General features: G+C 27.5%; 1 protein-coding gene across 5 annotated transcripts in view; it reads right to left on the bottom strand.

Moving 5' to 3' along the window:
• LOC113548112 (serine/threonine-protein kinase tricorner) overlaps positions 1-25,588 on the bottom strand; it is a 121,719-nt gene that overhangs the window by 74,209 nt on the left and 21,922 nt on the right. For 2 of the 5 annotated variants that reach the window (XM_026948794.1, XM_026948792.1), the window contains exon 2: positions 21,565-21,897. The exons of the other annotated variants lie outside the window; for them this stretch is intronic. In XM_026948794.1, the coding sequence (XP_026804595.1) occupies positions 21,565-21,823 (259 nt within the window). In that variant the 5' untranslated portion in view covers positions 21,824-21,897. The remainder of the gene's footprint in view (positions 1-21,564; positions 21,898-25,588) is intronic. 5 annotated transcript variants of the gene reach the window in all.

Genomic DNA, 25,588 nt, shown 5'->3' on the forward strand with positions numbered 1-25,588 from the left:
ATTAAAAGCTTGTCGGTGGGAAACAAACTAGAAAACTAATAATGACTGATAATATTATGTATCGCCGGCCAAAAGACGTTACGCGTTTCGGAGAGAACAATATCGACATACTTGAACCAGAATAAATATTATTACTATCATCTAATACTAAATGGGAAATATGAACTAACATGGGATTGTGCGGACGATAATATACACTTCCGCCGAGAGAGCTTATGCAATCCAGAGCAATTCATTAGCATACGATATATATTATGTTCCCATAGGTACCTATCATGAGTATATGTTTATGCAATATAACACGAATGCACGTAGCGATCGGCGTATCAGCATAAAAGGGGTGTTGTTAAAAAATAAGGCAACGTGTATATTATTGTTATGAGTACAATGTACACATTATGTTTCAAAAGTAGCATATATTGCGACGATTTCTTCCGGAGCTACATCCCTTGACTGAATAATATACACTTACGTCGAGAACCAGCCCGCGCTATAACCTAACTCATGTGTAATGTAGTAATGTGTTTATATATATATAACTCGTTGATTTTCGTATATATATTTTTTAGTTTTTTTAACAGGCGTAGCACATATACTCGTAATTATATACATACCGTTAGGTTACGAGTGTGTGTCTGTGACTGTGCGAGGTGGTTATAATCATTCGGAAGAAAGAAAATATATGATGACTGTGTAGTACTGGCGTATCATACCAAGTATCCATTGTGTATACAGAGTGATCCATTTACACTAATTTTCACTCAATTGTAGTGTTTTTGAAATACAATGTTTACGACTATTTTATCATTGTTGTGATTTAGATATTTTAATTTTGTTTTTATGATACCTGCTGTACCTATATATAGTATATACCTTAGGATAACAAGATTTTTCTAAAAAAATGCAGTTACCTAAATATTAAATAAACAGTTTTTTTTTATATATTTTTTTTATTAATAGCTAAGTATATAAAGTTTGTATGAGCGGAATAAAAATATAAGAATAGGTACCACGCAAAAGTCGTGATTTATAACGCCTGTAGAAAGTATTCTGTTTCTGCAAGTATAAATAAAAATGTGTATGTTGTCAATAATAATAATAATAATAATAATAATAATAAAATTAGAAACCAATTACGATAAGAAATAGAAAAAAAAAATGTTTTTATGTTTAAATAAAGTGTCATAAATTCTCCAAAGTTCAAATTACGATTACCAATTGAAGAATAAATTGTTCAAAAATAAGACAATTGACTTAAATATCAATGTAGTTATATGTTGGTTAAATGAATTGGATTAGTCGAAAAACAATATGAAGTAAAATTATTTAGACGATTAATACATTAAAGCGTGTATAGGTATAATGTTGTGTATATATATTATAATATAATAACGTTATGTAATCCTGCTAATCATACAGTGAATATTTAGCTGCAATACAATTTACGTTCATCATTCCATGACTATCACATTAACACGTATATTTATTATTTTCACTAATACAAATGGTACCGATGTTTTCTAATTAAATTTCTAAGTATATTTTAAGTAGGCAGATGCATTACACACTTATAAACTCCACACTTGAATTGTGGTTTCGTTTCTTTGTGGTATACGAAAAACCATCAATATATTATTATATATATTATGAAATGGCTTTGAAACGGGTTCGGATACACTGATGTAATGGCATGACAGATTATTAGCGACAACAACGTGTTGTTGAGAATATTATGACATATTCGAAACAGTTGAGGCAAATTTTATTCAAATTCTAAAATATATTTTCCTCGCAGTAAACTTTAATCGTAATTTTAAATCATACGTAAAACTAAAATGCGCGCAAAAATTTAGTTTCTTTACAAATTGACGTTGACGCTGCAGAAATAATGTTCTCATTATATTCGGTATCACAATTTAAATGTCTCCCGTCAAAAAAAAAAATAATAATAATCGTCTCACTTTAAAGTAACGCATGTATCTATATATATATTATTATAGATAAGTGATAACTATGCGTAAGTAGCAATTTATATATTTTACAACGACTTCACTGTCTGCTTGCTACAGTAGCGTTTCACATTACGTAACTGTTTGGAAACACAGATAAGCGGGTGCATTTTTAAGTCTAAAAATGTAGGTACGCGTTACATCACGACAATTGTATAGGACTTATACTGTCTAATCAAATTACGCCGTCTATCATCAATGCCATATATCGATTGGTCGACAACAGCTTATTTCAAATTACTATAACCCGCGGTACACTAATAAATGTGTTCGATGATGTTAACCGGTTAAGCGTGGCCAGATGTTTCTCTTTCTTTTTTAATACTCAATGCCTAAATATAATTCAAAGTGACTTTACAATTTTTTCCTTAGGGCTTCTACAAAGAAAACCTTACGCAAAACGATCAATTTCACGGACGAAAATGGAATATAGATTAGAAGTGTCATAATGCATATTATATTATGATGTATAAATTAATATTATACATATTATATAATTAAATTTAATATCTGAAATGCTTGTTAGAAAATAAGGTCCAAATATTATAAATATAAAAATATCTATTTATATATTTCCAAACTAGTTTTACGCAAATATCTACAGTACAGAAACCAAACAATAAATAAAATGTAATAATTTTACATACAAATACATTTTTTTTAACAAAGTCTTTTTTATTTACGCCATCTATTACATATATCTAAACAATATGTATACACTATCGGGCGTGGACCACAAGCATGGATCGCCGAGCCGGACCGCAGTCGAAAATCCAGATAATATAATGACAAATAGTGTGTGGTGAAAATGGTCCACACGCTTGGCCTGGTGATTCATACTCGCAGTTCAAACGACCAAACCTGATTATGCATATGGGTGGTATCTTAAATCCGATAAGATAAACTAAAATATATGCAGTATAGCAATATATAAGTTCAAATAATTATTAACAAAAACTCTGATATTTTGTCTTTTTTCTGTTCTATAATGACAGTTAAAACTTAACATATATGTAAAACGATTTTTTATTTAGAATTATGGACATAAAAAAAAGGAATAATAATAGACAGTTTTATGAACGTATATGTCGTATATAATAGATATATAATTTTAAGACTGACTATAGAAACAATCATTTGTCCTTAATTACGGTATAGGTATATATTATCACCTTAAACTTAAAACACATTAAAAGAATTACGAGACAAAGACGACATAGAAAAAAAAATATTATTTGTTATTACACTACATGACCAGTTTCCATAATCATCGACCAGCTTTTTTTTACGCAACAGTTTAATTGTTATAGGCCGTGCAGTATAAGCGTGTGCGTTGAAACTACAATACGGTCGTAAACGTCGAAACACGTTTAGAGCCAAAGAGTATACCATGAATATAATATAATGTAGGTTGCTATTATTCGACCGCGTGCTATATACATTAGCTTTGTTCTATAGTTTTAAATTTTATAAATATATATGTATAATATATATTATACATATACAGATTGGACCATCATGATTTCATATCTTACAGTATTCACTAAATGAAAAACTGGATAGCACGATAGATCATCTATAGGTACTATGCACATAATATTACATGCATATGTAAACATAGCTTTTATTTTTTCTAAAATAAATTAAAAATAATTTGGTTATTAAACCAAATATGCATAATCACTCTAGCATAAAGATTGAAATCTCGAATTATTAACAAACAAAAACTGAAAAGTTAGAAAATTAACAAATTAACAACCATCATACTACGTTATTATGGTGTGATATTATATTTTATGCAGGAAAAATGGTTAAACTTACTAAAATAAAAAACTGAACGAGTTAAAAGGCAATAACTATAAGTCTTTAACTTAAAATTAAGAAATCTATAAGAAATAAAACCAAAACAATATAATTTTAAATTGATTTAAGTTATAAAAATACATTACACAAATACAATAATATGTTTGTAAAAAAAAAAATAAATAAATAAATCTATAGAAATACGCCTACTTTGATTTATCAAAATACGATTTTAAAATTAATTTTGCACACGACGAGTACTGCGTGATTCATGTTATACATTACCAAGAACAATATATTATTTTCACGTTAGAAAGGCTTAAAATTTGATATCAATTATTATATAATCATTTATCAAGATTTTACTGTTGAAATACAATCATAGATATTTGAAGTATATAAATCGCATTTGATTTATTTTACTCATCTATTTATAGTTACCATATAGGATAAAATGATTAACAATCAGCATCATTGAATAAATTAGAAATAACAATTAGTACATTTTAATATTTTTAAAATGGTAAAAATCTTTAAGTTTTAGATTCTGAATGAAGAAAACAATTTAAATTTACTTTTATAAAAACAAACATTTTTTTCTGTTGACAATGATTTGAAAAATAAACATCTAAAAAAACTCATGTAATGGCTTTGTAAAAACTGCGGAAAATACAACGAAAAGTAAGTCAGTCAGTCCGGTTTCAAAAAAATCAATATGGGTTATTATTTATCATAATTCAGAAAATAATGGACACTTAAAATGTTAAAAATGTCTGAACACAGATTTATCACTGCGTTCGAATGTAAAATAATAATAATTAGTAATAAAACCCTACCCCGTGTCGAAACAAGTACCATACACAACGTAGATTCTTTATACGGTCCCTGTACACTGTCCAGCTTTTTAAACTATTCATTGCTTCAATAATTGTACATATATTATATTGCTTATAATGTGTTTAAATAATATTGTATGCCATATATAATTATATAATTTTATGTGAATATTAACTTATGTAAATGTTCCATGTATTTTATACAAAACACTTAATATGATCTAATATATATTCTTAATCTATGGACATCATTAACATTTAATTACTCAACCAAACAGAAAATTTTGTATGAAACTATAGAAGTTAGTTAAAAAAAAAAAAACTAAAATTAATGACTCGAACGAAAAAATGAAATCGAGAACAAAATTAAACATACATTTATGAAATCATGTAAGAAATATTGGTTGAAAACATTTTGAAATGTTTTTTGTCATTATTGTTTCTTAAAAAATGACTATGATCTACGAAGCACGCAAAAAATATAATGTATGTATCGTATAACATTAGTACTACTGGTACTTAATATATAATATGAATTGCTCTACTTTTTAGTGTCGACACTTAATATTTATAATATAAAAGCTATAAAACTGTATTTAGTAGATGGATGTGCACTTCTGAAAACAATCGAAGTATAAGTATGTAAAAGTCTGTATTAAACTATTTTATTCACAAATTTAATATCATGTTACAACTCTACACAAAACATTTTTAACGTGGAAGTTTTTTTTTCTTAAAAAAAAATAAGATATATCATATATCGCTTAAGAATTATTTTAAATATGTGATTTTGAGACAAATATAAAGAAACTTCAAATTTTAAAACTGTACCTTTGTCAAATTTAATTCATACTTGATTTCTTATGTATATTATGTTGATGGCCATCATATAAAGCTTTTGAATAAATTTACAATAATATGATTCCTTTACGCATATCAAAGAAATCGATAAAATATGAATAGGCATTATTGTAACTAAACTAAAAATACATATATAAATACATACTTGTATTACCAAACAATCATGATCCAAGACAATTTCATAAAAAGTATTTTTAAAACAAAATATTTTTTTTTTTTTTACATTCAATATAATATTATTTATCCTTGTCTTCTTTATCAAACGATTATAAATATAAATATATAAACTATTATTTATTTTGTTTTTACATGGCTACTGTAGTAAAACCGTGAATTATATACTAAATTGTCTGGAACCAATTTATTTTTTATTGAGTGAATATAGTTTCTCTTTCTAAGACATGCTTGAAACTTATTTGTTTGAAAATGACAATATAATCAAACCAATAAGTATAATACTAAAATTTAATTCAATGGCAGAACTAAAGATTTAATGTTTTACGCGCCCTTCAAATCCCACTATTTTTAATTTAAGAATCTGAATAGTGCAATTTAGTAAATTTCACGAAGACTTAACAAATAGTCTCTTAACATCATGACGTATTTGTCTGCATTATTATTGAAATATTTAAATACTTGTAATTACAGTTGTACAGTATTATAAATTTTTATAAGCACATTATTATTTTTAGAAATATGGAGTAATTTTGAAAAATATATACACATTATACTTGTTTTTTTAAGTAATAAAAAACATACAATCTATATAAAAATCACAAAATGTATTGATATTAGCGAATAAAAATATTATTGAGGTTGCATGATTAAGAAATCACCCAATATATAGTAATACTTCACTTGGGATTGATACGCTAGAGGATTAAGTAAGAAGATCATGACACCATATTCTTTTACGTCTACAAAGAGGATTTACAGGAAGTGAAGTGATTGTAAGCCCTTTATCAATGGATTTTGGTGGTTTTCTAATCTATTAAAGGAATGTTTATAAAAGGTTCTTGTCTTTTTTTCAATTTTTTTAATGTCGAGATATTTGTGGAGAGTCGGTTAGAAACAAAGGACGGAGTAATCTTGCAAAGGGTAATATTTTTGAATACTTGAATTTTGTTAAAAATTGATTTCTTAGCCGATTCCCAGAGTTAAACCCATATTACGTTCATATTGGCTTTAGAGACGTTTTATATATTAGTACTTATGTTTTTAGTAAATTTGTTCTTTGAAAGTAAAATTTTTAGTCAACGGACATAAACATTGAGAATTAATGATTTTGTCTTAATATAATTTTGACCGATTAATCTTTTATCGAGGTTGAGCCCTGCTAAATATTTAACAACATCAAAAGAAGAAATAAGTGGATTATTTACGGTAATATTAGAAAAGAGTCCAAATCTTAAAGCGAAGGACATATGAACGGATTTATAGTGGTTTAATTTAATTCGCCGTCTTGCGCACCACTCAGAAAGTACATTTAAATAGGATTGTAAATTAGCCGAGGCAACTAATGGATTATTTTGTATTGATATTTGATAGTATGACTTTTTTATCGGCATAGTCAGCGAACAAGAAACCTATTATACGTAAATAATTTTTTATAGAAGTATTCACAAAACTATATAATATATAATAAAACGCACGACAATATACTACACTACAAGAATTATATTGTAACAAGCCACTACTATGAATAAATTCGTGTAAAATAGTTACTCGACAAAAAAAAACGAGACTTCAAAGACATTTTTTTCAAGTTAAGAATTGAACTTGCACGCAAATATATCTAAGCACCATAATTAGCTAGAATTTTACATCGTCGTGTGTTTTTGTTTTAGAGTGAATTACAAGATGAATTTTGAAGAGTCTTAACACTACTGAATTTTTAATAGCAGGCTGAGTCGTAAATTGTATAGATAATCATTCTTCAACGCTCTATTTTTTTTTCATTTCTTATTCAAACGAGTTGTTGAAGAAGACCCGCAGGTTTTATTCGTCGCACATAGACCCGTGTATATAAGTCGAATAGTGAATCTTTCTGAAATCAAAACGCGCTAATCACAATAAATAAACAACGAGTTTGCACATTTGTTTAAGAAATAACGAGAAAGAAAAAATGATCCCATCGAACGATTAAATAAAAACAATAAATTAAATTAAAACGTTGAAAAATGTATTAGAAAACAATTAAACGAATGCTCATACATGTATAATTTTAGATTTAAATTGAGTAAAAGAAAACTATATCAAAAGTTCTCAGTATATAATAAAATAATTATATTATTTCGTTATTTCCTGCAAATGCTTTCGCGTAGAGTTCATCCACGCACCAACAACATTTGAGAGTAACCCAAAGCCGATTAAATACCTAAATTTAATTATTGTTTTCACTGGAAACGCATAAGCTATCGCACAACGAGTAATAATTTGCCATTTTGTCGATACGCTGTTTCATAAAAAAAAAAACAAAACAATAATACGCAACGGTAATGATTCAACTAACAAATCCACATAAAGTATTATTGAAATATGCACGTTCTTAATGTAATTCGCATCATCATAATAACATCACATGAGCAACATGTATACACAACAACTAAAATATCGAAATTCAGTAATATTATATTCTCACGCGTTTAATATTTTTTGTTTATTTTTTTTTATCCAATTTTAGTATGCATAACGTACCAGTATATCATAGGTAAATGTATACTTTGCGCAGCAACGATAATAGAAGCGTACGTGCGAGGTGATAATAATTTAAACGTCAAACAACACAAACCATAATTTGCAGCGACCTGTACACTGACAGCTGACCCGTCCATGGTATCAGCTATATGCACACACTTTATAGAAAACTATACATATAAGTAAAACAACAAAATAAATGATAAACAGAAAACAAATTATTAATTTTATATTAATTTTTTTGGCGAGAAAAAGAACATTAAAATAGGTACAATTTATTTGTACGCAACAGCGCTACATTTCTGTCCATTATTTTTTCCGTCCACAAACTATTGATTTCGATACCATATCAACTGCTCAGTCCCTGTAGCAGACCGTGCGCATTTTACTATTTAAAAAATATACTATTATGCCAACGATTTTTGCATAAATTATAAAAAAAAAAAACAATATCACATCGTTCGCAACTTTGATAACAAACGCTGATTGTTTTTTAAGCGATTTTACAAACGACGAAACGAAAAAAATATCGAACTCTTGACTATATAGCACGCGTGTATGCATCAAAAACTATGGTAAGTACATATAAGGTCAATAGGTATTTGTTTAGTTAATTGTACGTAAGTAAAAAACATAGTCAATTCTTAAAAGCGGAAAAGAATATTTAGCCAGTCGACCAAATTGAGCGTTATTATCCAATTGAAACATCAAAAACAGTTTTTTTTATACAATAATCAGTTTTTTTAGACCAAATTATTTTTTTTAATGACCACAGTCGATTATATTTTGTTATAATGATAAACAAGTATATAGTAATACATATTATTTGTTTATGATACGTCGAAAAACTGTATACTTCATATTTACTGCTGACGTTATATGTAATACACGTATTATATACGTTGTGCTATAATATACATTATAACACAATTAACTGCTGATGACAATAATGTCGAAACCGTTAACTTTGCACTAATTTGCATAAAATGAACTGAAGAAACAAAAAATGTATATTATATCTATATTATCTATGTCGCATCTACATAATGAAATCGATGATTATATAAACTAGATGTCCATATACTAAATTTGTCCATTACATTTACATTATATGGACTTGACTTAAATAAAATAGACAATATCTATATTTTACGCATTCTATAACTATTGTAAGTTATTTAACAATAAATCATATTATACTATCAACTATACTTTTCTATATATTGTTTTATTTATTGTATATTACTTACAGCCTACGCACAAATACTTACATGATAAACTTATATAATATATTATTTATTTGAAACAGTGTTATCAATCTATATTATTGATTTCAGTTGAAAAATTTGTAAATTCAAATTGGATTTTCTATTATCAGAAATTACTTAAAAAAAATTTAATTATTTACCAACTATATGATTCAAGTAAAAACATACAAATTCAGAGTGAACGTGGAGATGGAGATTAAATTAAATAGTTGCAGATAAAATTATTAAGGTATAGATAATAGAATACAATTATAATGTGTTTTTAAATCATAACTTAAATTTATTTCTAATAAGGAAAACGAAAAATAAACAAAAGGTTTTGAAGTTAATGCGTTGTATCAGGAGCACTGAGAGTTAATAGAGAACAAACAAATTTTGTGTGATCACAAAAAAAAAACAAAAATGATTGCATAAATTTGAAACAAAGTATGGGTTACTTAAAGGATAATTCAGTAGTAAATGTTTGAAAAAATTGACAACTCAATTTACTATTACTGATCAAATTGATAAAAATGTAGAATTTTCAGTGAAATGATTTAAAAAAATTCGGAAGGACAAGAATTTTTGTCTTGCTCATGTATAAGGAAAAAAACTCCTTGTCAATCAAGTAGGTGTGCATGTTTCAAAAATAACATGCTGTGTAACAGTCAATGTCATAATCAATCAACGTAGAAAAATTAATAATAAAATAGAAAAATAATATTTTACTATATAGTCCATAACTTATTAAAATTATTTTTTATCATTTATTAGCATTTATTATTATCAATCTCATTTATACTCATACATAAATACGTTTGGTTTATACAAATAAAATATAATGAATTGCTATATTTTTCTTCATAAAACAATATAGAAAAGTATAGAAATTAATAAAATATAATTTACTGTTAAATAACTTATAATAATTACACGAAGTGTACATTATAGAATATATTGTCCATTTCATGAAATAGATGTCCGCATATATAATATATTTTCGTTAAAATTCACGATCTGGTCGAATGTCAGTATCTGGATATCCAGTTCATGAAATAGGCAATTCCACTTTGTAGATACAGCATATATAAATATGAAAATAAGATTTTATCATACAACAGACTATCAAGGTCAAATGTGTTTCCATCTAATCAATTGCGTAATTTAGATAAACGCATATTTATTTTGCATATTATTTAATAACATTAAGTATTGCAATAATATGTTTTCACATATTTTTCTTTCCGAATAATATATATATTATAGAAATAAAATCGTCCTGTTACTTATCAATATTAGTATTTTTTAAACGTTTTTTAATATAAAAATATTTAAAAGAATACATCAAGACGGCAATTTTTTATAATTATTATAATCATATAGTTTTTTCTACAAATAATAAATATATCAAGTAAAATATATAAGATTTTGTCACAGAAGATAATTTTTATTTCAAACTTTTCAACAGTATAAATTGTAAATTAAATAGTACACAAAGCACCACTTATATAGGTATACTACGAAGGTCGTAATAAAAACAATATCAGGAATGTATAAAATATAGTCTAATTGTTATCCAATTGTATAGTTTAATTATATAATAAGTTAACACAAGTTCTGAAAGTCTTGAGGTATTTTTGATTTTTATGATAAAAATAAAAAAATGTAAAAAAGAAGAAAATGTTTGTTATCTACAATATTTTCTGTCGGGAAGTCATCGACCGGAAACGTGGGGGATTACTTATTTGCTAATAACCGGTGCATCCGGAACGGAATGAGTTGTCCCCATTCATTGTGCAATAGCAAGTAAGAAAAAATCGGTTAGCGTTTTACGGCAGCGGGCATTTAATATTTTGTTTTTAGTTATTATTTTATTAAACTTATATATTTTGCAACTATTCCACTCTGCGCATGCGTACACATCACACCATCATACTCCGAGATATCGGTCTGGAGAACGGAGTCAAGGCCAAAACGTTTTGTTCCGGGTGCGCCCTGTATAAATTATATATATATAATATGTGTTACAATGTATTTCATATTATGTTCGACGCACGTCGTACACGGTACACGACGACCTCCAAATGTCTTGCCACAGCGAGACAAAATAAAAGCAACAATATAATGAAATTGAAATGGAATTATTTTAATCCATCAGTAGAAAAAAATCTATGACTATTATATATACCTACGCGTGTTTTAGGATATTGACAAAAAAAAAAAAATGGTAGTGGTGACCATCGCTAATGGGTTTGCACAATTCCATTCATTGCGTCCAGAATTCTCGACCTTCGCGGAAAAATAAATAATTAAAAAGACGACCATTACGTCGTATTTTGTTTATCATATTAAATTTATGATTTTTTTACTCCAAACCGAAATTGTCGACTAGAGCAGTTAACACGCGCCATTGTTATATAGAGTACCTACCTAAAGTGTCACTTAAAATGTGGTACTAGATGATTTTGGAAGTAGGCCAAACGACTGAGCATGTACGTGAATGAGTATAAATGCAATGCGTGTGTGTGTAAATGCGAAATATTTGTCGGTTAAAGAAAGACGTGCTCGCAATGAAAATAGCGAACCAATACGCCAAGCGTATAAGGAAGAGAGCCAAAAAAAGTTTGCTACTATGGGTACAAGCTTCATACGAGACATTGAATTTTCACCGTTCCTATTTTTAATGCGTAGTGAAACATACACAGAGGTGTTTGACTAATCTTAACACCTCGGGAAACCTGGGTTGAAAAATATTCTGAGCGCTGCACTACTGTGTGAACGAAATAACCACATAATAAAAGTATTAATTCTCGAATACGTACTTCGCTTATCAATAAGAATAAAAAATTTTGAAAAACCTCCTAAATATAAAAAAAAATATATTTTAATTTATTGTCCAGTAAAGTAATTATAGCATTCAGCATTGAATAAATATGACTTTATTATTAAGAACTATTATGCATAATTTATTTTTTTGGAAAATCGTAACACATGACTAAACTTTACGATAAAATAAGAAAAAAATGAATAGCTCATATATAGTTATTATTTTATAAATACAATCGTTTCTATAAGTAAACAACTGTTTTTATAGAAATATAAGCGTAATCCTAATTTTTCTAAAATATATAACGCGTAATATACATGTATATACCCACGTAAAAGAAATATACACAAACACTGAAGCAACATTGGAAAAAAAATATATCGACGACTGCAATTTTATTTTTTTCAGCGGCTCTCAATAACAATGTATATAGTCGCATACTCTCATACGCGCCCATTTCTGTACATGAATATAATAATATATATACGAGCATAAACTCCGGGAATAAATAAACGCACTTAAATCGAATAAATAAACAGTACTTATATCACACAATATATTAACGACCATGAGCTGTTATATAGTGTCTCGGGGTGATGGTTTTGTTTTTATTTCCATATAACTACACAGCGGTTCATAATATACTGCTGCAGTTTCCCTTATCTAAGGGCGACAGAAAAAAAATGCGAACAATACACTCATGTATTATATAGGCACCTAAATAAGTCGTTACACACATAGCACGCGCGTTCATGTGCGGTAAACCCATTTCTAAGGTAAAAAAATATGTCCATATCATACATCAAGGTCGGGAATTCACATGGTCATCTGCGACGATGTGCATATAAAGAGCGCGCATAATATATAAACATCGGTTGAATTGGAAAAAAGGCAAATGAAAAACATAAAAAAGAGTACAAACAATGTTCTCTATTCCTAGAAACTAGTATAGGACCAACACAAATCACAAGCAATAGGATGTTTAGAAAAATATGAATAGAGGGTTGCGGTGAAATACGTATTTATTAAATTGAAGAAATCTTAGTTCTTTATGAATCATTCCCCGACAACGCAAACTATACAATTATTCTACAGAGACTAAATAATAATACATTAAATATCTAATATGTAATGTTATATGAATAAATAAATAAATTGGTTAAGTTGAATATAATCTTATTAAAACAAAAGCCAAAATCTAATTTTAAAAATACTGCTTCCAATACGCTTTTATTTTTAAAATGAATTTTAATTCATCTTAAAGTACGAAAAAAGTATAGTAAAAAAAAATATTTAGTTTCTTCATCTATTGAAAAAAAAAATGAAATTTCACAATATGAGCCCTTGTTGAATAAGTTTCTCAATAAATACTATTGTAATTATGAATGTATTCTACTCGTAATAGACCGGTAATTATAACTATAACTGCAGTAGGTATACTGCAGAAATATCCAAACTTCTAAACTATACCTATTGTTCCCCGTGTAATCGGTAGCATATACGCGGATATCCTATATATTATTCTTTATTATATATACGTGCAACCCGGGGTAGGTAATATAATACTTGGACTCGTTGCGCAGCATCTTGCAAACAATCACACACACACATAAACAAACAAACAACCGATTCGGCGGAAATATTATGTACTGATACGACAATTCGATGGTCGCAAACACGTTTCAGTTCGAGTTATGATACGCATAATATGTATGATATGTGTGATGATCGGCAGCTGATGGCCATTCAACCATGTAGCTTCTTCTGCTATACATAATATAATATTATTATACTTACACGCACCACGTCGCATTATGCTGTTTAATCGAAACGGGCATAATAGAGCAAACATGATCGTAATATACGTACCTATATGTAGTATAATATACAGTACCTATACCTTTTATATATAATAATAATAGGTACTATTACAATACAAACGCATTACTATGTAATATACGAGAGATATATAGGATACTACGTTTCTCTGATATGTTCTGTTATGATTTTGTAATGATAAAAGATCAACTGGTCTGTGTATACATATATACGTAAGTACCTGCGAGCTAGGTGTCGTCTCTCTCGATCGCAAATATGTATCTCGTCGTCTCGCCTATTTTGATTATTATTATTATTATTATATGTTCTTATACATGAATTTTTTTTTTGTTCTGTTTCTCTCGACTGTCTGGCGGAAAAGTTTCGCGGCGACACTATATCTACACGCATGCACATGATATACATGTCGGCTATTGTACCCATTGTTTTTGTACACATATACCCAAAATCATTTGAACAAATCGTAATATTCGGTACGAACAAACGAAATGAGCCATACAATATACGGCTAGTTAGTAGTGCAGTGGTTCAATACAAAGCATCGTTCGAAGAAAAGCCATTTTCGCTTTTTTATTATGATGATCGTAATCACCACCACAGATTTTAAAATCAAAATTGAATACAATCTTAATAAGATTTACGTTAAATTAAACTAACTGTATCAAGGTATGATTTAATCCACTTGTCCTGCTTAATTTTTTTTTTTTATGTTATACTTCACTTACTCACGTTTGAAACCGAAATAACAAAATAAAAAAGTCAGTAAATTTACACCCTGTCATCATTTGTTAGGACAACCTTTTTTAGAAATATTATAACAGGGCTCGTCAATTATGTAAGATTATTGGCTTAATATGCAAACTGGACACACTTCATGTTAGGATACTTATTTTGCAGAACATCGGTCAAAAAGAATTATAAATAAATATTACAAAAAATGAAAAACATGCCAAAATAACGTGCTGGCCCTAGTGTCTATACCGTACAGAATATATATTTACTAGTTAAAGTGTTCATAACAAATAGGTATTATTCACGACGATGGAACAAACATGTTTTTTTATTTTATAAAGTACGTACATAACTTGTGTGAATTCAGCTAATTAAATTGAAAAAAAATTAAATAAATTTATTCATGAGTAAAAAAATCAAACTGCCAACAGTTAATAATATTAGATATTATATTCTATTAGAATATATTTCCTCATTATAATTAGTTATTTTTATTTTTAAATAATAAAAAAATTGTAAGCACTTAAAAATCCATCATATAATAACATTATGCATTTAAATAGTATAATATATACAAAACTAATTAAATTTATTAGACAGTCAGATTATTTTTTGTTAAAACCACTATGCGCAATAACCATTCGGAAATGTATTATTCCTTGTTTCTATTGTGAAAAAATGAAAATATATGAATTTGTAAATTTTTATTTGTTGTGATTTTATTGGAAAAAAAAAAACGATGATATCCGTTATGTATAGTTTGAAGAGGCATTACTCATTACTTTTATATCTCGCATAATAGCAAGGCGTATTTTCCGCTACTCCAAAATTTAATATTTCCAACGGGAAATGAAAACAACTGTTTTTCTCTGCCAACATTGTTTACAAGCCAATGACCACATAATACTACACTATACATTTACTGAGCAATAACAAAAAAATAAAAAAAATTAACGCAACACACGATTGACGTCAATAATATAATATTCACAACAAACACATTATTTACTTACACAGAGTGCTAAACTGCTAAACAGTATAAAGGTTAAAACACTATATTGTATTTTACCATATTTAATATATAATATACAATATAAATACATATAGTCTAATCTCAAAAGTTTTATTTAATTGAAAAATAATTTACTAAAGCTAATAAGTAATTAATTTAATTTGTTTAAATGATAATAATAATTAAGAATACCATTCGAAATTTGATTTCTTATCCGTGTATTCGAAAGTAACTGAATAATATACTGTTTCTACATTTTAGCATATAAGTAAGTACAACAATGTAACAATAAATGTATATGTTACAGATGCGATAACGTAGGTACAATAAAATATCCATATAAATTAAAAATAATAATAAAAATACATCATATTAAATGAAAGTAAAAAAGTAAGATCAAAGATCGTGGAACGAAGCTAAGTAACACATAAAAAGTATGAATGATAAAAATCAGTTATATTATTATCGTAGAGTAGGCCACTATTTTGTGTAGGTCATTTAAACATATATACATATGTTAAAGGTGCAGTGTTGTAGTTAATTAAAGCTTAATATCGGTGAGTCATCGAAAATACTCGAAAACATCTTCTATAGAGTATAATATCATATGTTGGTCATGAAAGTTACATTTTTTATTAGAAACTTAAAAAACACATAAAATATGATTAAAAATAATCAAACAGTTTAAATTGATTGACTTTGTTCGAAAATCTTCTTTGAAACTCGATAATAGGACTAAATATTGGCGAAAATTACTAATGTTCTTAATATTAATCTTTTAAATAAAAGTGCAACGTTAGAAGGGCTGTTAATTTAATCCAAGGATACTTTGGAGTCATTATAGTATGAAACTGAATTTCAAAATAACTGAAATAATATCATTAATTTATGCCGAGTCTAATAATCTATAGAGCTCCTCGAAACTGATAAATATTAATTTAAAAGTCATTGTACAAAACGCCAAAAAAGCAGCCTAAAAACTTAAATATTTTTCATGTTTTTACAACCATGAATTTTGAGCAGCAAAACGCGAATAAATCAAACAAAATCGAATTACAGATATTTATCGCAAAAGTCGTACTGATTTTTATCATGTTACAGATTGTATAGTTACGAACTTCAAGAAAGATTTTCAAAAAATTTAAGAATAGCGTCATATATTAATAATTTTTATAAATTAAATTATGATCAGAATAAATATTTCATCAAATATTGTATTGTTTTTATTTTTAGTGTCTTGTTAATATATAGTTGTAAATGTTCTTTATTCAGAAATGTTAGTGGCAAAAAAACTGTTAAAAACGTAAAAAATTTAATTTTGATTTGGAGGAAATAAAATTACTTGTAGATTTAAAATATATCCAAATTTATATACTTGTTTATCTTTGTCTCTCACTATATCAATTTCTTCAAGTAGGCACATGTAAGAGGTCTTTTCTCAGTTATGAGGAAGATAAAAATTGGTTAAGGACGTCTATGTATCACGATAAATTTTCTAATGCTTCTATTATTTATATAGAAAAATAAATTTCTCGTAGTCTTAAAAATGAAGACATACTAAATACATTTACTATATCTAATCATCGTTTACAACTATAAAATGTAACAATTTGTATTATTTTTTTATAGTTTCATTTGATAAATAATTTACTTGATATAATATAGTGAGTTGTATATTGTGATTGATATATTAAGTCGGTATTTGGTTTTTGACGATTAGTAATAACCAAATTAAATTTTGGGTGACTTGGTATGTTATATTATTTCTGTAAAAACTATTATACGGTGAGGTGCGGGCCAGAGCCTCTGAGGGTCTGTAAGCTTTTATAATTTTAGCCCACCCAAACTAATTAACCAAATTATGCCTATGAGACTAAATGGTGATAAAGATAATATATGTAAAACTGTATCATATTTATAAAATACACATAGCCAATAATTTCAATTGATCGAATTTTTAAAAATGTATGATTATAATCAAATAATAGAATCGAAGCAAGTGTTATGCATTATTATATCATACATAATAATTTACTATAATAACCAATAAACAATCTTCAAAACACAATGATAAGTATAGTAAATGGTAATATAAAGATTTTGAATATTTTTTAATACACAAATAACAAAAAGTTTGGTGAGAAATTGACATCTTGCAACCATTGGGAGTTTCCTGACCAAACTATTCTACTCCAAAAAAATTATGGGTAAAATGTAAAAGTTTGATCAGCAATTATTACTTTGCAGTAAAACGGTGAATTTTCCAATTAAATTTGCTAGAAAAAGAGTTTAAATTTGATAAATTGATTGATGCGTATGCATCAGTTTTTCACATATTAAATTTCAATGTTTTCCATTAACAGCTAATTTATATAAGTCACAATCAATAATGATTAATCACCGCGATGACTAAAATATTAACAGTAAATCGATGATAACTGCTGCAGATGCTGCAGTACAGCATTGGCTGATTACGGTAGGTAAGTTTCATACCACGAAAAACTGCGTTAAGAATAATATCCGCTAGTCTATAATTAAGGTGGTTAGAATATTCGTTCAGCGTAACGTTTTAGGCAATACAAGACAAATTAAAAAGCAACACACCATTATATTATGGTATAGCATTCCTACTCGGCTGTTAGTTTAGCGCACAACATACAGAAAGCAATATTAGTTACAACGGAGGCCTTCTTCAGACTATACTCTATATAAAAAGCATTAGTGGAACAAAAAAAAAATAAATTTCATTGTAAAACCGATATGCTTCTGCTAAACATAAAAGTAATAAATGTATTTACGCTATAAGTAATTTCACTTAAAAGTATATTTTTCAAGTTTTTTGTTATAATACACGGTTAATGACGGAAAGATTGTAAAATATCTTGTAGGTTATCTTTAAAATACATAAACAATGTGGCATCAATTAAACATAGGTACTCATATACATAGATATATAAATAATTGTATATTTATAGAAATCGATAAAACTAAAATAAACTAAACTAAAACCATTTAAATGTTATTATTGATATTATAGATGAGATTTATAAATTAATAACTTACTAAATTATTTATTTTTATTTGATTGGTCCTAATTGACCTACATCAGTAACTTTCTAAATGGAGGTTATGTCATTTAAAGTCATGGTTTATTCTAACTGATAAACTCGAGTGTCGGTCATTGTACTAAACAAATTTATTAACCGTTATGTTAACCTTTAATTTTGGCATAAAACACTAACTTCTTTCTCTTATTTAACAATTGTAAAACAATAATTTTATTATTTGATCAATTAATCATAATACAATTTTAAATTGTGCAATTGGTAAAATAATGTAAAACAACAAAGTACTTCGTAAAACGTTTAATAGCTATTTATCGATTGAAATTTAACAGATGATCTTAAAATATATTAATAAATTCAAGTGGTAGCGCAAAATACTTATGTTATGCTGATTAATCAGTTATTAAAATATGGTAATAATTATAAATAGCGATACATTGTGACTATTACAAAGTCAAACACTTCTGAATAAATTAATTTAAGTATAGATTTATTTATTTATTTATTGTGTACTTATATGTTTAAGTAGCCAAGGTAATAACAATGTTAAAGAATTTTTAGAAATTCATAACATCAATAAAAAAAAAAATACGTCAATGCAAAATAATTAACGTGTTTTAATTAAATTTTCACTTTATTGAACGCATACAATCATACACATTTAAAAGTCGAAAAAGTTCTAAGCTTTAAAATTAAAATCTTAGTACAGTTACTGAACAAATTAATTTATTTCCTACACTCTCTAAAACTCAAAAAGAATAATCAAAAACAATTTCAAAATTATTTTTTGTGAATTATTTCCGGGGATTAGTTAAAATTAATTTAGGTATAATAACGTCCTTAAAATGTCTACGCGTCTAAATCGTGATAGATTAAACAAAAAAATATAGTGTATAGGTATTTTTAATTAGAATTATATTACTTATACTGTAGACACACGTCTTGGGACCCACTGCAGTTAATATACGATATAACTATACATAGTTTTATTTAATTGTATCTTTTGTAAAATCGAATGATAATCAAAAAATGAATACACAAAATATAAAAATATAAAAAAACAATGGTTATTACAACCTTGGATTAGGCAGGATAAACACACACGCACACACAACCAAAAAAAAAAAAACAATATTACGGGAATATCATAGATATAGTATAGTGTCGACATGATATTATTTAATCGATATTTTGACTTGGTTATTTATTATATTCAAATAAATATATACGAATGTAGATCGTACAAATAAACACCCAGATTGCAATTTTTTCACATTGCAATTGCGGATAAATAAAGAAAAATGGTGTTTAAACCAACACCTGTTGGTGATAAAGAAATTTAATTACACACACTCAATGATAAAATGTAACGATATTCGCAAAAAAATAAAAATAAAACTAAGTTAAATTTGAAACCTCATACATTATTATACACAGGTGACATTGAATTCGTATCCCGATTGATAACCAAACAGCAAACACGTTTCGCTATCAGCGAGTACTCGTACAGTTATTATTTACATTAAACTGTGTTATATATACACAGGTATATAAACTTTTTTATAAGAAATATAACGCTAAAGTGACTAATCATGACATACAATCAATGGCTACATATTATGATTACTAATAAGCAGTTCGAGCAACTTAGAGTAACAACGTGCTGTATAATGTATACATATATACGGTAATTAATATATACGTGTATAATCACATATAATTTATATGATATAAATTATACTCACAAAATAAGTCAATAGACCGAAAAAAAGACAATTACAAATTGAACAATATACATATTATGTAATAATTCTTTTATCGTAAACCGGGCAATATCATACAAAATGTAAATAACTTTTAATTTTAAGTATTTTTACCGATAATCAAACAATAATGTATATTTTTTAATGTATAAAAACAAATAATATCAACATAGTTTTTTTTACAATATGATATCGTAAGATCTACAATTTAGAAAAATATAAGTATAGGAATCATCCAGTGTATATATTATTAATTATTATCACTATACTCTTATAATATTATTATACATTATTCTCATTATAATAATATTAGTTATTCCATTTAACGAACGATTTTCATTAAGTACATAATATTAATAAAAACATTAACGTATTACGTAATAACGGTAACATAAAATTATTTGTAATATTTACCCCAAAACCATACAGTATAATAATTAAGTATAACATTTTATATTATATAATTTATGATTTCCAGCAAAAACACAAATAAAGTATTTTTTTTTTGTTTTTTTAAAGAAAATTGTTAGTTTACTAGGAAAAACTATTTTGTAAATAATCGTATTTACAATACTCTTTATGATAGGTATACATTTTATTGAATATATTAATAGTAAATTATATACAAATGCTAGCTAATATACACAAGTTACAACCCTTTGCGCTGTATTTCAAATAATTTAGCGCATCACGTAAAAGAGTTTGTTCAATTAGTTGAAAACTTTAATTAATTCAACATATTTCAGAGAATGAGATGAAATAAAAAACCGTTTACAAAAAAATGAATGTATATATTAATAAAAACCACCCTAATTTACACGATATACAATGTATAATGTATGTCATAATATATAATAAACGAATTCGACGTACCTTTTTTAACCAACGGCTTTTGACCAAATCGGGCGAGCCACCAACGCAACAATCGGCGGAGCAACGAGAACCCATTGGTATATCCGGCGGTAGGTTTTCCAGACTCCGAGTACTTACGATGGTAAGACGGCAGTCCACCGGCAGCGGCTGCGGCGGCGGCGTCGTCTTTCTTATTGCTACCAAACTCTTCGATCACGGGTGACACCGCTGAAACAGGGGCTACGACGGCCGTGTGGTGTTCCCTGCTATACGGCGACATTTGCACTTATATAATATAACAATGCTTCTCCAGTGATCCAGTGTTCACATTATATCCTTCGTCGCAGCACCAGTCTGTGTGTATATATATATATATTTCTTTATAAAAAAGGTCTTTTTTTATGATTGCAATACACCACCGTGTAGGACCGGATCAGACCATTCAAAGGCACTAACGCTTAGAAATGTATAGGGGTAAGGTGCCCAAATTATCAATACATTATTATTGGAAAAATGTAAAAATGTTGTCAGTAAAAAATGATAAAATGTATCTCAATACCTAATGATTTTATTTGTTTTTACATGTTTTACATATTTTATATGTTATTAAATGTATCTTTAAAACTGCCTCGATATGATATTGACCCAGCCCGCCACACACATCCACCACAACAGCCGATTTTATGTATGTGTACAATATATTATATTATATAGATTATAGAAGTTGCGAATTCTGATCGACCGATTGTCGGACAAACATACGATATAATATTTATTCGCAATGCGACGAGTATTACGTATATTATGTAAATTCGGATTTGTACAATATACTCTTAGCTGGTCTGCGTAGACAATGAAACAACGCGAGTCAGAAAAATAGCTGTACCGACGTGATGACTACAGTCCAGCGGAAAATTTGGAAACACGAGGGAGTGATCAATATTCGCTACAGCGATGGACAGCAACCGATTTTGGTACGAGTAAGTCGGCGGTGGTGGTTGATGGTGGCAGTGGAGATTCGAGTTGAACCCGATAACATAAAAATCCGACGAAACCTTTTGCCATTTTTATTACCAATATCCGTAATGTTAACAAACTTTCTATTTCGTTTTATCTAATTTCCTCTAAAATAACATTTTTTTAATATAAAAATTACCTTCAGTGGTTGAATAGTCATTAAAAACATTAAAATATAAAAATAATCAAATACTATTATACGCACGCAATACCTAAACGTTATAGCTTATAAAGTTCTCAGTGAACAGTGAACATATTATTTTCATATTTTAATTTCAAGCAATTATATACAATATATGTATATAATTTTATACCCTCTGTATCATATTATATAATTGTATATTTTTGTACATTTTTTTAAAATTTTAGTCATAAATGTCACGAATGCAATAATATTTTGTACATAATCATCGTTTGAAATTCAATACAGTACTTATAAAATATTATTTTATTTCAAAGTTATTTTTAAACGTAAAAATATATGCAAATGCCAAATTGTGAGGTAAGCGTATTTTTAAAATATATATACATAATAATATCACGTAGTTATATTAAAGTTTTATTATATTTTAAAATAATATTAAATTTATCTCGAAATTTATGCTAAAGATAACGCCTATTGATTTTTATCAAGTGAAAATCATATTTTCTCCAACATTATATCTAGAAAAAACAATTATTAGACCAGCTATCTATGCGATCTATAATAATGTTTTCAATATACCTCATTAATAAAATTAGTCACCATCGTTATTATACAATGATGATTCAAGTATGAAATTATGAATAAATGTATAATAGGAAAATACAATTAAATTAAAATACATTTAATAATCAAAAATTATTTACATATTATTCTGTTGTTGAAGTGATAATTTGTCATAATGTATGAATACATGCTATTCAATAACTAGAATGGATTTCTTCAATTATTATAAGAATAAAATAAGCAATTCAATAACCTAGAGTTACGTCAATGACTTTTCGCGGTCATTACCGTTATTCCGGTTATGGTTGTGACTGTGACAACCGGATTGGTACTATTTTTCCCTCTGTCAACGTAACAAACAACGGGCAATTACCAATAGTGTTATGAAGGTTTTATCTTAAAAGAGGAAGACACATGTATCCTCTTCAGGGAAATTACAGTCATATAACTACTGATAGGTCATTAACCGTTTGACGGGCGTTTACCCTAATATTACAAAGATAAAGAAACACACCTTATTAAAATATTTGGTAAATATATTTTCGTATTGAATTGTTAAACAGATTTGTAGTTTGTTGTGATATTGTTTTTTTAGTTCACTGATAGTCAACAGTATAGTAGGCAACTAATATGTTCTTTCAAGAAAGTAAAGAAACAATTTTATATTTTTTATAGTTTATAATATGAATATATTATATTTGTATACTTAGTGAATATACAATATACTATATTATTATATGGTTTCAACTCTCAATCGAACAAATTGAAAAATTGAGGTTAAATCTACGCCCAACACTTATGAAAATGGACACTTAGATACGGTGAAAGAAAAATGATCGATAATATTAGCTAAATATGACTGTATGCCAAAGAATATAGAACGATTTTCGATGAAAATGTCAGGGTCTTTCCAATACCTTTGCCATCGTACATAGTGGGCGTTAGCCTGCTGGTAGTAAATTATTGGGTCTTGTAGGCAACAATAGTGACAAAACTAAAAGAAAGTGCAATGATAACAAAATAACCGGAAGAGGAGTGTGTTTTTTAATAACGAATTGTCCATAAACATTAAAAAAAAAATAATTATTCGTTTCAAAGGTGGCCTTGGGATAAACCATTTGTCATTTTTTATTTTTATTTTTTCAAACAATTTTTTTATATTGTTTATTGACAATCATTTATTGAAGGACAAAATTTAAATAAATCAAATAACCCAATTTTTTAAATTATTATGGATATTATCCCTGATATTATTATAAGTATAAAAATCAATATTTAATTGTTTAAAACAAAACATTAGTACAGAACTTTTGAACTCCATTTCACTCGAAGATTTGATTCTTTAATATTCACCTATACATTGATAATATATTAATAATTAGTATAATAAATAAAAAGTCTTGAATATAATCATAATCTGACACACTACTACATTTAACAAACTCTATCTCTATGTATTATTAATTTGATAAAAATAATTTTAAGTATTTTGAGAATAAAAGTAAATGTTTCAAAAATGTGTGGACACACTATTGTATGATACCTATAATATTAAGTATCCGTCTACCGGACGAAACCCTCGACATATAAGTATACTTTAAATGTCAAATGTCAAGGACAAATATGGGGCAATACCATGAAAACCTTTCATTTTTATCATCGTTAACTACTTAAAACCATCAACGGGCAGACGGTAAGCTTGCATATTTTACGGTAAGTATATCAAGCAGAGAGAAAATTATCAGAAATTAAACAGGAAAACGGATATAGGTACCTACACCATCCATTTTTATCTATACAATAATATCACGCGAGAAAAACGTAACAAAGCGTGTATAACTTATTCTTACGATTGCTGGAAAACGATTTGAATGAGAGAAAGCCACATATAATAAGTACATATGAAAAGGATCGTGAACAGCGAACGCCGCGGGGTCGTGATAAAGCCTTGCTGCCGACAAACAGCAATGATCAACGGGGGCGATGAAACTACAATGTGAGTTTTCGATATATTTTCGTCATTGAACTCTATACATATCATTTTCGGCGTCCATTCAACACGAGCACAGTCGGTTCTGTTTGACAAAACGTTTTTAGTGAAGCAAAAACTATCAAGTCACCAGGTGTGGAATCTTATATGACATAGGTATATGTATATATAGGAAGAAGAGATAAAAAAAATAAAGCACGTGGGCGTACCACCGGCTGCATAAAGAGCTATGTGTTTATTTAAGTGTCAAATTATGTATACATTGTAAGCAAATTGTCATAAATTTTTTTCATAATAATAGTTTAAATTTAAATATTATTCTCTAAGGT

The sequence above is a fragment of the Rhopalosiphum maidis genome, chromosome 1, assembly GCF_003676215.2.
Source record: "Rhopalosiphum maidis isolate BTI-1 chromosome 1, ASM367621v3, whole genome shotgun sequence".
Lineage (NCBI taxonomy): Eukaryota > Metazoa > Arthropoda > Insecta > Hemiptera > Aphididae > Rhopalosiphum > Rhopalosiphum maidis.